Raw genomic sequence first — 14,662 nt, forward strand, 5'->3', positions numbered from 1 at the left:
ATCATTTAACATATGTCTATCAATACTAGAACAAAAATGAATAATACATTAAATAAACAAGTCCTGTGTCCATTAAAAGCAAAAAATCCAAAAAAGGTCCCCAAATATATATAATATTATGGGAATCTTAATCTTAAACTGTAAGTCATAATCAGCAATATTACATTAATAAAAGGCTTGCAATATTTCAGTTGATTTGTAATGAATCCAGAATGTATGACATTTTTTTTTTTTTTATCACAATATTCTAATTTTCTGAGACAGTCCTGTATATATTTTTAATTCTTTGTTACTCAGCCCTATATTTGTGAGGCGATAATTTATCCAATGAACGTTCTCTTCTTTTGAAGACGTACCACAACATGTCATTGCATCAGCTAATCTGTTGCTCCGCCTGTCTGCCTGCCTCTTTTTCTCCTGCCCTCTTGCGCTCCCGCTCTCCCTCTTTCATTTAGGTGCGATCACTCGATCCTCTGCTTCCATTCTCTGGAGGTCATCCGCTCTTGTCTCCTCCTCGCCACAGACAGAGGGCATGGTGGCAGCGCGGCATCTCAGCTCATTATCACCCACGCTGAGCCCGCAGAGGGCACCGCAGTGTGAAGCACGTCTCAGCCTTCACATCGAGACTCTGCGGCCCCTGAGTCGTGGGAGGTCAGACTTCCTACAATGCACGATTCCACGTCAATTCTTCACAAATGAAATGTTGGCTTGGAGGAACTGAGCACTAATTTTCAGTTATTTCTGTGCTTACTGGAAATAGAAAACCTTGTATTTTTTTAGTGCCGTTATTAGAGAAAATACATAAGATTATGTGAAAAGCTTATCTTTTTTCAGCTCATGAAAAGCTCATATGATAACGATATAAAATGACACCAGAAGAGCAACTTGAAAGCCATTGCAGGTCAAAATCCCCATTACACAATTCATACTCCCTTTTATGGGTAATACACTTATTTTTAAATCCAGTAAGACTTCACACTTTCCAAAGATATCATTATCTGCACATAAGTGGGTGGTGCAGGTGGCACAGTCATCTCACTTTTCTCTATGGGAGGGCCAACAGAATGTGACTTTTTAAACCAGTGGTTTAGAAAAACAGATGGTGCTTGTTTTTTCTGGTCGCTGGAAGAGTTACAATAGAACTGACATTAGAAGTGTGTTGGTGTGTGTGTGTGTGTGTGTGAGAGAGTTCATTGCCAGTGAAAAGATCAATGAAATTCAATTTTGGAGTGAACAAGCAAAACCAAGCTTTATGCTCAGGACAAGTTGATGTCCCACCTCACTAGGGGTGGGCAAAAATATCGATATGGCAATATATCGCGATACTTTTCCAGCTGATTCAATATCGATATTCATAATTTTAATATCGATTTTTTTTTTAATTTATTTATTTTTAAATATTTTTTATGCCCGATTTTTTTCCCATTATATCACCCAGTGCTCCTACCTAAGTGACAGTCCTGGGCATTGCCACTCTCTACCAACCCTGGGAGGGCCCTGCACTGAGCTCAGGTTTTATTTCACGTTTTATTTCATTTTATAATTTATTTTTTATATAACACAATTGCCTGTCCTTAAAAAATGAAAAATAATGGACAGAGGTTTATTTATTTATGGATTTATATCTATACTGACTGATCACTGTGCCTGTCCTTGGTTTTAGTACCCATCTTTCTTGTGTTTATTATCATTTGCCACATAATTAAAGCAACCTCATACTAAATTTAATGTTAATTTCATATGATGTAAATAATATGAAAAACATATACAAATATGTTGTAACTTTAGCTTGTATAGTTATAATAAAACATTGTTTTGACTCAGTTTGTCCCATGAATTTTCACTATAATCTGATGAACGTGCAACTCGGATTTTAAGATCCATCACTATCATCTGATGTACATATATACAACTTGGATTTTAAGATGTGTAATGCATTTTTAAATTTTTCGGTGAACTATGTAGAATATAATAATCGGGATATTGCATAATCGGGATATCGCAATGTGTATCGTATCGTGGCTCAAGTATCGTGATGCGTATCGTATCGTGAGGTCCTTCCCAATACCCACACCTACACCTCACCACTACGCTCCTTTCTTCAAAATAAGATAAGAAAACACAGGCATTAGTAACATCTGTAATCTCGACTCACCTTTTCCTGGTACTGCCGCCGAGATGAGTCCAGAGATTGGATTAAAGCGGTGGCGTGGCCCACAAACATCGCATAGCAGGTAGCGCCCACTATCATGCTGAGGATGGTCAGCCACACATCTGTCATGCCCACCGGGGGGTACATGCCATACCCGATACATAACATGTGGCTCATAGCTTTGAAGAGTGCGTAGGAGTACTGCTGTCCCCATGTGTCATTCTGGATGAAACACAAGAGTTGGGGTGAGTTAGGGCGTTACAATGGAAAAGAAAAATCTCAGTCTTTCTGGTGTTCAAACAAGGATGTTGTTTGAACAGTAAATGTCAAAGACCACCGTGACAACTCAACACACATACACAGACAATTTCTTTTAGGAAAAAAAAAATGGGGTAGTTTGGTCCTTACATAACAGCCCATTTCAAGCAGGCTGCGTTCGGCACAGAGGAGCTGGCAGGGCAAAACATACTTCTCAAAATGTTAACATTTGGAGCAAACAGACGTTTGGGCAGAAGCCTAAAACAGAGCCCTGAGAATGAGCGGAAAGAGCGTGAGATACAGGAGGTTTGCATGACGGAAAAGTAGGTCAGCTATTTACAAAAAAATGTGATTTCTCTTTGAGTTTTCTCATTTGTAGATAAATTGCCCCTTTTTCCTTTAGATCCCAGTGGCGGCTCGTGGCAAATCAATATCGGCTCTTTCTTGGAGGTGACATGTCCAAATTGCTTTCGAACTCATTTCCACTGCAGGAAAGCTAAGGCTGATAGTAATTGTATAAGAACACCCCTGCAAAAGTAAGACGCAGTGAACCAGCAAGATAGCGGGACAGTTACTGTAAAAGGGGGAAGAAAATGGCATTTAACGATATTAATTAGAGACAAAACAACTCTGAGAGAGTCTGTCAGTGCTAACAATCCTTTTCTCTTCCAGGTGATGTGAGCTAAACGAAATGAACCTTCCATCAAAGAGGCATCTGCCCCCGAGGCATGAAAAAATTCAGAAAGTAATATTTTGTTATACTGTCAAAAGGAGAACCATTCTTCAGAGTAATGTAATTAATTAGGTGGTGTTTACAGTGTGGAACAAAACAAACTCAATTTAATGTTAATGAGAGGCTACGTCCCTCACACGGACCATTTTAAGTAAGTACATTATAAATACATTTTATCACATCTCAGGGGCTCTTTAAAACCCAGGATGCGAAGGCTTTTTGGTAGCTGCAATCTGTGGAAATGATGTAAACACGACCCTGAACTGCAGCAGCATGACAAGATGAGGATACCACAGGCATTTGGCACGGCTAAAAATCTCTTATATTGCTGATATTTCAGTGTATTGAGAAAAATATCTATGAATTAACTCCCACCCTGCAGTACAGATTAATTCTGCCTAATCAGCCCTGTGTTTTGTTTTTTCTTCAATCTTTAAGTTAACTTACTTAAAACATTTTTATATAATTTTTTCTTTTTTTTTCTCCCTTCTGAAATAAAAAATAAATCCAATTTCAAATATTTTACTATGCCTAAATTGGAGAATTTGAATGAAAATCTCAGTGACTGACACAAATTAGATGTGAGTCATTAAGAATCTTGCAAAAAATCTTGTTACTAATTAAGTTGCTTATAGCATACAGCTTGACCCTCCATTTTTAATCTGCTTTTAAACTAATAACATTACATACTGCACATTAATCATGAGTCACACTTCGCATTATACTGTTTGACAGCTCAGACTTATGTAACTTATAGATAATCCCCGTGCAAGTTGATTTTAAGTAATCAAACTGTAGGAGAAAAAAAAGCATGATTCATAGAGGCAAAGGAAAAAAAAATACAACTGCAGGAGGACAAGATTTGCAACATAATCTGACTGCGTGTTTTTCATCTTCTTTGGGGTCCTTTTTTTTATCCTTTGATTGGCTAAACTGAAAGTTTGATCTGTGGGCTGTTTTCGTGGCTGCTACTCTGTTCTTAAGAGTTGAAACTGTCCCTGAACAGCAACTTCCCCCCTCACTTGAGTGCGTATCGCCACACAAAGATATGGAAATAAAGCTAAAATTAGCTACAGCGTGAAACATCTCAGGGGGAACGGGGCTTGCAACATACACCTTTTGTCATGCTTAAAAATAAAAGAGGCAGCTCTGGAGAAACATGTGAGCCTGTCAGGGAGGCAGCGAGGCATAATGAACCAAGAACATCATACCTTGAGAGATGTAACTACCCATGAGACGTCTACTCTGCTACGTAGTTTAAATTACAGCAGACTCTAAGCTTGTTCTTGGATATCTGAATATGTGCTTCCTTTAAAATGTAATGTTTAATTATACATTATCTGACATCTTCCTGCTGAAAACTGACTCAAATTATTAATCGCCTCAAGAAAAGGGTATTCATTTTTGTAGTGAAGTGCAATATTCAGGAATTTGGTTTTTGTATCAAATAGACTCAAAATTGAGGATAAATTGAATCATTACCTGAAGAATATAGCAAACAGGTGAGAAAAGTTAAAAGAAAAAACATTTTAATGACAACAATAACAATCTTTAATTCAATTACACAAAGATTGAACCGTGCCCCAGTTACGCATTATGGCACGTGTACTGACAACCCATCGCTAAGGCAACCACTCTCCTCAGCTGCATTGTTTAGGTAAAACACAAATTAATTCATCAGAACCTTATACTGATTAGACGAGCCCTCGCTGACGTTCAATCAGTGCAACTCTGACAACAGTAGAGCAACACTCCTTTGTAGGAATGATGAGGCCAAGAGCGGTGGGTTAAACGTACTGCAGATGTGACACGGTCCGCATCCATAAATTAATAAAAGGTTTTGAACGGTGGCACTACTTCAGAAGCTGTTACAATACCACAGAATTAAACCACAGCATGAGAGCTCACGAAAAACTGAAAACAGTATTCAACTAGGGCTGTTCGATTAATCGATTTTAAATCGTAATCGCGATTATGTAATTAGAACGATGTTAAAACGTGAAAATCGTAAAATCGATTTTTCACTTTTTTTTTTTTTTTACCTTGTCTGCACACATATTAATGATTGATACCATATTAATGATTGATGGAAATACCTCTCAATACCTGCAACAAGTGCCCCATCGGAGAGGCTCTTTAGTGTAGGAATGGGCGTTGGAACATGCCACCGGGCATCCCTCCAGCCAGATGCGGTAGACCGGCTCGTGTTCCTTGCAAAAAACTTGCAAATGTGAATAGCAAATGTAATGACTGACATTACACACCTCTACCTCCTTCATGGGTTGCATTATTATTTAGCATGCAAAGACCCAGTTTAGTTTAATTAGAAAATGTCTTGTTTTATTTAATTGGAAATATAACTTACTGTATGTTTGCAAGTGCTGATTTGCTGATTTTTTTTTTCAGAGATAAAACTTTATATTTTATTATATTTTTTAAAACTTTTTTTCAACTTATTTTACAGAGTTTTGCACTTTATTCATTCATTTTTGGTTTAATAAGAGCAAAGTTTGCACTTAAAGCCCAATGGGACAAAAAAACAGCATATTTGAAATCATTTCTTTGCCTTTTGTCAATTCACAAAATAATCGTAATTGTAATCGAAAATCGGATTTTGAGAGAAAAAAATCGAGATTTTATTTTTGGGCAAAATCGAACAGCCCTATATTCAACCAATACTGTCCTCTTCATGAAAATCAATGTCCCAAGCCTGGCTTCCTCACGTGAAAAGGGCAGATGTTAAGAGCTCCCAAAAAATTAAGTCATCAACAAATGGAAAAAAATGTGGACAAATGCAGCAGATAAATACATTTGATTTGGGCTTTAAAATGACAGATATGCAATACAATCTTTCCCAGGAAGCTTAAAGGTTTTAGTACTGTAATTACTGAAGCTGATGGATGAGATGATAAGACAGAGAATAATCTGATTTGAACAGGCAGCAGGGTGCAGGGGAAGCACTTACCACCATCTTATTTTTGGACACCCAGCAGTCGGCGGGGAAGTCTTGCAGCATGGGCACCAGGAACTGCAGGCAGCCATCCCAGTGACACAGCAACAGCATCATGCCGATCAGATTGACTATCCGCACCATGGCGCTGGCTAGGTCGTAGGTCATGTGGAAGATCTGGAGGGTGGGAGAGGAAGGTAGCAGGATGTGGGTTAGGCTGATGACTCGACATGCCGATCATTACATCTCTGAAATCGCTCTCGATTGCAGAAGGCATACACAAACATCCTCAGAAGAGGGTTTCCCTTTACTGAGAGTAATGAAATGATCTCTAGCTTTATTTTTCGCCCCGGGCATGAACATGGTTCCTGGTATTGGAATTAGAAGCAACTGTAATAAGCTTCCAGGAAATAAAAAAGGGAAAAAAAGAAAAAGCTTGTTAAATCACACTGAGATGAGGCGGTGGATGTGCATGTTGCTGCTGTGTGAGGCCGTCCATCAGGGATGGTCAGCAAACTGGGACCAGAGCTTTACCTCGCAGTGCTGCTGAATCACTCTTATCATCAGCCACTCAGCCAAACACAATAACAGTACAAGTAGAGGTGGCTGTGCTCCGGGGGTGAGTGTGTTCACTGGCTTTGCTAATCCTTATAATAAACATACTCATAAGGCGCTGCAGCACTTCTAGGCGGGTGTAGGCTTTAATGGCCCGAACCATTCAAAGGCTTTTAATCCCATTGAAGACCACAGCGTGCACTGGTAACCACTCTGCTTCTTATTAAAATCCACTCCGTGCCTTTAAAGGGCTTGTGAGTGAGAGGGGATATTCCATCAGCAGGTGATAATGGAGAAGGGAGGTGAAAACTTAGTCATCGCCAAATATTTTCTAAATCTCAGGGGTTACTTTTTGTTTTCAGCTGAATAGCTACACATACTGTATGAATGTGAAAAAAGAGCGTGCAAACAACCAAACATGAGGCCAAGGGTATGCTCAAGAAGACGTGCCTCTCAGAGAGGAGGGACATACCCTCGTTCAGTCTGCGCACTCACAGATGCATTCAGTGATACTTAATGGGTTCCTCTCTAACCCCGTCCCTTCTCTTCTTGAGCTCTGTGTAAAAAAAAAAAGTCCTGGAGAGCTTCTAAGCATCACATTTGACCATACTCCTGTCTGAAACAGGCACAACACAAGCTGGGATAAACAGATGTTGCCACCATCATTAGGGCCCGAGCACTGATAGTGCGAAGGCCCTATTGTATCTGTAGGAATTTTTTTTTCTCGTTTTTGTCCCCCTAAACGTGCCCCAAATGTCACCAAATTTTGCACGCAAGCCAGGCCTGGTGAAAAATTTGATATTGACGTACATGGACGAAAATCGGTACACAACTATATCAAGTCGCAACTTAAAAAAAAGTCTCTTGGCGATGATAGACGCCAAAAAGCGCGCCCCCCCCCTTCATCTGATTGATCCATACAGATCAAACTTTGTGCCTCAAGCCCCACAATACTGTTTGACGTACATGCACGAAAATCAGTACACACCTGTATCATGTCGCAACTTAAAGAAAAGTCTCTTGGCACCATGGCCGAAACTGAACAGGAAGTCGGCCATTTTGAATTAATCATGTAATTTTGGCGCAATTTATGCCATTCCTTCGGCCGCTTCTTCGCCCGAACCGTAACGTGCACCCAGGTGTGTTATACATCAAAATGTGCGTCTAGATCCTGCGACGATGCGCAGGTCAAAAGCTTTACCGTGGCGACGATAGACGCCAAAAAGTGCGCCCCCCCTTCATCTGATTGGTCCATATTTGATAGTTCCTACTTTCTGCCATAACTTTTGAATGGTTTGATATAAAGACTCATGGGTCGTGTCATCTGACTCGGTATTGAGTACTTGACCTTCATTGGCATGAATTAGCCCTGCCCCTTCTTCTGATTGGTCGATATGTGATAGTTCCTATTTTCTGCAATAACTTTTGAATGGTTTGACATAAAGAATTGTGGGTGGTGTCATCGGACATGGTTTTGAGTCTTTAACCGTAATTGGTGCAAATTAGCCCTGCCCCTTCTTCTGATTGGTCGATATTTGATAGTTCCTATTGTCTGCCATAACTTTTGAATGGTTTGACATAAAAAGTCGTGGGTGGTGTCATTGGATTTGGTTTAGAGTCCTTAACCTTCATTGGTGTAAATTAGCTCCGCCCCTGCTTCTGATTGGTCGATATTTCATAGTTCCTATTTTCTGCCATAACTTTTGAATGGTTTGACATAGAGAGTCGTGGATGGTGTCATTTCTGATATGCTTATGATGATAAGTTGAGTTTTATGTGAACAGCAAAGCCACTTTTTATTGTATTATTGACCTAGGAATGTGTGGGGAACCCGGGGGGGGCGGTGGCCATGAGTGCGAGGGCCTGTTCATCGCTGCTTGCAGCTTTAATTAATCCTTGAAATTTGTGAGATGTTCTTCAAAATGTAAATATGATGTAAAGATGCATAGTAATATCAAACTATCTAAAGCAGGATTACTTTATTTCATTGTTTAACAGCAGAGTCTGACTGACATTTGTGTTTAACCGTAACGCCGGCTCCATGCCTGCTATAGCTGTGCCCTCTAAAGACCTCTGGCACTTAACTAATGTGCTCAGAATAAAGCCAATGAGATCTACGCTGGGTAATGTCATGCAAATCTCCAGCTTGTAACCTAGTCGGTACCGTCATCGTCGTAAGGTGATTCTCCTATCTCCCTTCACAGCTGTAATGAATTCATATACTGCCATGTCAAGCTGGAAAAGACTTCCATTTTCAAAAAAGATGCCAAATTTGGGCTTTTTGAGGAAAGATAATGAGATCTTTTATTTCTCTTCCCCTCTTTTCCCCTCCATGGCTCTTAAGAGGTGAACATGACATCTTCTGACAGCAGGACCTCTGTGTTCTGCATCATTTGGAGAAGAAGAAACATGAACATAAATGTCCATGAATACAATCACATGAACTCTGAAATGCTGTACATACTATTGCACAGCAATGTGCAGCATGGGGGTGCGTGGAGAATGATGGATTGCTGAATATCTTCTCGTAATTGATAGGAACACATCAGCATAAACAGGAGAGCTTTGATTGATGAGGTGCAGAGACACAACAAAATAGTTTTTTTACAGGGTAGTTGGTACTCTCTCTACCCTTATCAGGCCTCTCATTATTACAGACTAGATGCTGATATGTGTATTTTTTGTTTGAAAACCTGGGTTTAATCACTTAAACTAGTATATTAACTTATGTGTAATGCTCTTTAAATGTACAGCTAAGGAAAACAGCAATGATGTGGTTATAAATGCATTTTAATGGTATTTATGCAGAAACTGCATCCACACAGTATAGACATGCACTCACTTTTACTCCACAATTACTATTGTTAAGTATTTGTTAACTGTTCCATATAAAATAAGCAATTGATCACTAGTACACAGGGCAGAAATAAGATAAAAACCTAAAGTGACAAGCTAATCTGCATCCTTGTGAACCAGCACTCTGGATGACACAGCTGCAGAGTCATCACAAACAGATGGAGTGAGAAGAGCGTGATCCAGGTGAGAGAATAGCTGTATGTGTCCCTTGATGCTGATGGTGGCAGCCCTGACACAATTAATGTAGCACTATACCACACCATCTGGTGTTTGCTGCTCGTGTGGCTAATGATGATGAATGTTTGGCTTGATGGTATCCTGACACCCAAGAGAAAACAGAACCCTTCACTCATATTGTTTTTATTTTTATAAGCTGTTTAGCAGACTGAATGTCATCACATATCCAGTCCCACTGCTTGCTTTGCACAGTGCAGTCGGCCAAGTATCCATCAAAGTTCCAGTGTGCAACATTTAAAGGCAGAGATACCTGTGTGATTTCTAACCCAGAACACTTGTCACATCGTGTGAGTATCTCCTCACCATCTGCTAGTGGCCGATCTCGTGAGTGCACTTTAAAAAAAAAAAAACAATCCGCTCTTCATACACAAACCTGGCTCTATTCACTGGAAGCAAATAGTGGGAATCGGTTACCCAACCTTTAAACCGATCTAAATAACCTGTTTTACTTTTTTTTACCCTGTTATTCTATTTTTTTTCTTTTAAATAACATCTGTTACTGAGATTCTGTCAAGTCAAGCCTTTTACAGATACATGTTGCTGAAATAACAACATGCTTTTCAAGCAGCAGTTTGATTCATATTCTTTTGAAGGTTGAAACTTTTTTTTTTTTCAGTATCAGATCTTTTTTTCAGTTTCAGAACTTTTTATTACAGTTTCAAATCTTTTTTCAGTTTCAGATCTTTTTTTTCAGTTTCACTTCTGTTTTTTTCAGTTTCAAATCTTTTTTTTTCAGTTTCAAATTTTTTTTTCAGTTTCAGACTTTTGGCCCGGATCTGGCGTGGGGGGCGTGGCATCAACTGAGAGGGGCGTGGCATCATGAGTGACAGCAGAACAGAGAAGGCGGGGGACGTTCCTCAGTCATGTTGCCTTCAGGAAACGTAGGTTGCCGAAGTTATCAGTAGAAGTATGATTCAACACTGTATATACACCATATTCACGTGATTGGCAGTGGAAAAAACTGATATTAGTGACACATTTCTGTTTAAAAAGCTGTTTAAGACCGTACTTGGTAGTATGTGGAAGTGGGAAATGTCAAACTTTAAAGTGTGGCTGTTGAACTGTACAGTCTGGCGTAGTTTATTGCTTTTATACTGCGATTGGTGCCAAGTACGGTCTAAAACAGCTTTTTAAACAGAAATGTGTCACTAATATCAGTTTTTTCCACTGCCAATCACGTGAATATGGTGTATATACAGTGTTGAATCAAACTTCTACTGATAACTTCGGTAACCTACGTTTCCTGAAGGCAACAGGACTGAGGAACGTCCCCCGCCTTCTCTGTTCTGATGTCACTCATGACTCCACGCCCCTCTAAGTTGATGCCACGCCCCCCACGCCAGATCGGGGCCAAAAGTCTGAAACTGAAAAAAAAATTTGAAACTGAAAAAAAAAGATTTGAAACTGAAAAAAACAGAAGTGAAACTGAAAAAAAAGATCTGAAACTGAAAAAAATATTTGAAACTGAAATAAAAAGTTCTGAAACTGAAAAAAAGATCTGATACTGAAAAAAAAATAATTGAAACTGTAAAAAAGAATTTTCAGGTTCAAATTTTATTTTCAAATTAGCAAAACTTTTGGCCTTGATTTGGCTCCATAGAAACTAGCATAGAGATTTGTGGGACGAACGGCAAGTGTCCTCCCAAACTTGTCAAGTCTGTATGAGGTTGTTTCCTGATGAAGAAACATTTTCTTTAACTTAAATATCAAAGAAGCTTGTTTATCATTTGTTATGGTCTTTAAGACAGCGGCTGCTTCACTTCCTAACTATATAATCATCGTTTTACAAAGCTTTACTTTACCACACTTGCATACGGTTCATAGTACTCGCATACAAATGGCTTGACAATAACAAAACCAAGTCACTGTAGTTAATTATTAGAGGAAGCAGAACCCCAGCGACCCCTCTAATCTACCCCCTGCTGTCCCTCTCTATTCTGCCCAACTGCGATACATAATTTGACAAGCATTTTTTTTTTTTTTTCAGACAGCAAACAGATGACAGGGCAATGCTTCATCATCAACCTCAAATCAGTAAAAAGTTGGTGTGGTATAGAATCTGAAAAGAAACAGGTGGGGATTCTTGCGTAACGCTTGAGTTTTGAACCATAATTTATTATGTATATGTATTGTCCTTGTAATAAGAATGGAAGGGTATCAATCCATTTGGATACATTCATATATTCAACTACACAGAAATACATTTATGTGAACCTTGTCCTGAGGCAGCATCGCCGTCTCTGAGCTCGAAGGTTTCAAAGCTGCACCAGGGTTTTGGAAGAAAAGGGGGACGTGTGCTTCAGACCAGAGAAGAATTTACTTAGATATATTCAGCAAGTCCACGTGGGGTTGCTGATGGTATGGGGCTGTATCTGCGCCCTTGGCAGGGGTCATCTATACTTCAACGATAGCAGCATTAATTAAAAACAGTACATTAAAAATTTAGGGTAACATATGTTGCCTTCAAAAAGACCTCTTTTTAGGGGTGTCTAAGCATTTTCTTCAGCAGGGCAATGCAAAACCACATTCTGCACACTTTTCAAAAGCAGAGCTAAGTAAATGTTAAAACATTTTAAAATGAAGGAGACCTGAGCTCAGTGCGGGGCCGTCCCTGGGTTGGCAGAGGGGAGCAATGCCCAGGACTGTTACTTAGGTATGAGCACTGGGTGATGAAATGGGTAAAAAATCGGGGATAAAAACTTAAAAAAAAAAAAAAAAAGTAAAAAAAATGGATAGCTACAGTCCCGGACTTATCGTCTTGACCTTTCCCCCGAGGAGAATGTATGAAGAATTTGGAAACAAAAAAATGTGACAAAGGATTAAAACGCACTTCCAAACAGGAATTAAGAGTTTAAGTAGCAGCCAGGTGCTGCCAATCAAATGCATTTGATTGAATGATCCTTGATAGTTTGCTGGTGTAGAGCAGGTATGTGTTAACACAATGGCAAAGAGGTATACAACGAACATGGGAAGATAATGAACTACACACCCTTCCACCGTGATAAAGAATATTCACAAATGAAAAACATTTCAGAGTGGAGTGAACATCCTAACTTATCCACTCCAAGGTCAGACCATACAATGCTCAACAAAACTGCAAAAAGCCTAAGAGCTACAGCCTCAGTGAGCATGTTAAATATTAAAGTTCATGAAGTACAATATAGAAAAAGACCAAACATGTACACCTTGGATGGAAGGGTTCTGAGAAGAAGGCCCTAAAAAAAAAAAAAAAAGGAAAGAAAAAAAAAAAACAAGCCTGGGTTGGACTGTACACCTACAGGGTTTCTGAAACATAGATGAGGCTAGATTGGGGTATTTTTGACCATAATGCAGAGCTTTACATTTGGTGAAATTCAAACATAATATATCAGCACCAACACCTGATTCCACTTGCGAAGTGTGGGTGGCGGAGGAATGACTACAAGTTCTTCTTCTACAGCCACAAAACCTACCGCCTCGCTTTTCCTGAGTCAATCACAAACTTTTTGACACTAGCCATGCAACGTAACAATGGTCACAAGCAACCCTCTATGAGGGTCGGGACACACCAAATCGACGGCCGACTGTCGGCAGAAAAGCAGTTGGACTGAAAGTCGTTTCCCATCTCCCTGAGTTGGTAAAAAAAATACTCCCGAACACACCAACTCGACGGCCGACTGGAGCGTACATTCTGTGCTTGCGCAAGGTGTAATACAGCCCACTAACTGCAAGCGGCGCTAATGTGTGATGTCGCCCAAAAGGGAAAGGAATGACGAACAACCAGAAATGACGGATCACTCTAGTCTAGAGTTCTAGACAGAGCCCGCTGTCATCAGTCAGTGTTATCATTTTTGATATAAGTCAAGAAGAATCAAAAATACGATGGCTAATAATGAAAATGTACTATTGTTCACAACACAGTCAAACACAATCCAAATCCAAACTGATGTGATGATAGTGAATAGTGTAGCGTCTGTTCCATCGCTGTTTATCTAATATGCTTACCATCGTCATTTCCGGTTAATTCTGATTCGCCAGTCAAGGGCTAGCACACCACCAATCAGATTGGTCATAGAGGCCAACGGCTAGTGGCCAATTCTACATGTCGAATTGGCCAAAATGAACGCAGACGCCTGCACGGAACACACCAACCCGACTCGAGTCACCAACCTCGCTCGACTGCCCGACGGCCGGTAATCGGGTTGGTGTGTCCCGGCCTTAAGAGGAAAAGACCAAAATTCCCCCAAAAAAGTGAGATATTTATAATGTTTCAGACAAACATGATTATTTCACATTATGGCTGCCAAAGATTGTTAGACGTTACTGAATCTGAGGTGTACTTAGTCTTTCACACGTTTTTGTTCAATATATTACATGGTGTGACATGTTATGAGTTTTTGTTCATTTGAGGTTGTATTTGCCCATTTTAAGACCAAGAAAGGAGCGATGATTCTTTCAAGAATAGAGAGCATACTTTCATTTAGACATGTGTATGAGTTATGGCTAATTTTTCTGTTCAAATACAGTAATTACTATATTGGGTTGACTACACGAGGCTGCCTCATGTTGCATTTGAACATGGCTAAATTTGATCAACTATGAACAGCATGTCTTGGTGTTATTTTTACTCGCCCAGCATCGTGGCAGATTTGCAGAGCAGGCTGCAGGCTGGGGTTAGATTTTCTCATTGTAAACGCCTTGACCAAAATGCCATGCTCATGCATGCTGTCATGGTGGACGAAGTGCATGCGAAGAATGAGAAATAGGCCTGGGAGGGGACCACAGGGACCACCCTTCCATCATCTGTCTAAACAGGCCTGGAGGGTTCAGATCACAAAAGGCCCTCTGACTCTGCTCCCAACCAAGATGCAGAATTGGGTTTGCGCTGGATTACACATTTGGGTGTTATAGTTTTTCAAGCAAGTCCATTGTGGGTATTTAT

At 39.9% G+C, this 14,662-nt stretch overlaps 1 protein-coding gene across 1 annotated transcript in view; it reads right to left on the reverse strand.

The window, feature by feature from the left end:
* hcn4 (hyperpolarization activated cyclic nucleotide-gated potassium channel 4) overlaps nt 1-14,662 on the reverse strand; it is a 95,761-nt gene that overhangs the window by 40,500 nt on the left and 40,599 nt on the right. Inside the window, exons 3-4 of the mRNA XM_061711249.1 lie at nt 6,109-6,270; nt 2,156-2,374 (exon numbers count right to left, since the gene is read on the reverse strand). Coding sequence (XP_061567233.1) covers nt 2,156-2,374; nt 6,109-6,270 — 381 coding nt within the window. The remainder of the gene's footprint in view (nt 1-2,155; nt 2,375-6,108; nt 6,271-14,662) is intronic.

This window comes from Cololabis saira, chromosome 2 (genome assembly GCF_033807715.1).
Source record: "Cololabis saira isolate AMF1-May2022 chromosome 2, fColSai1.1, whole genome shotgun sequence".
In the NCBI taxonomy this organism is placed as follows: domain Eukaryota; kingdom Metazoa; phylum Chordata; class Actinopteri; order Beloniformes; family Belonidae; genus Cololabis; species Cololabis saira.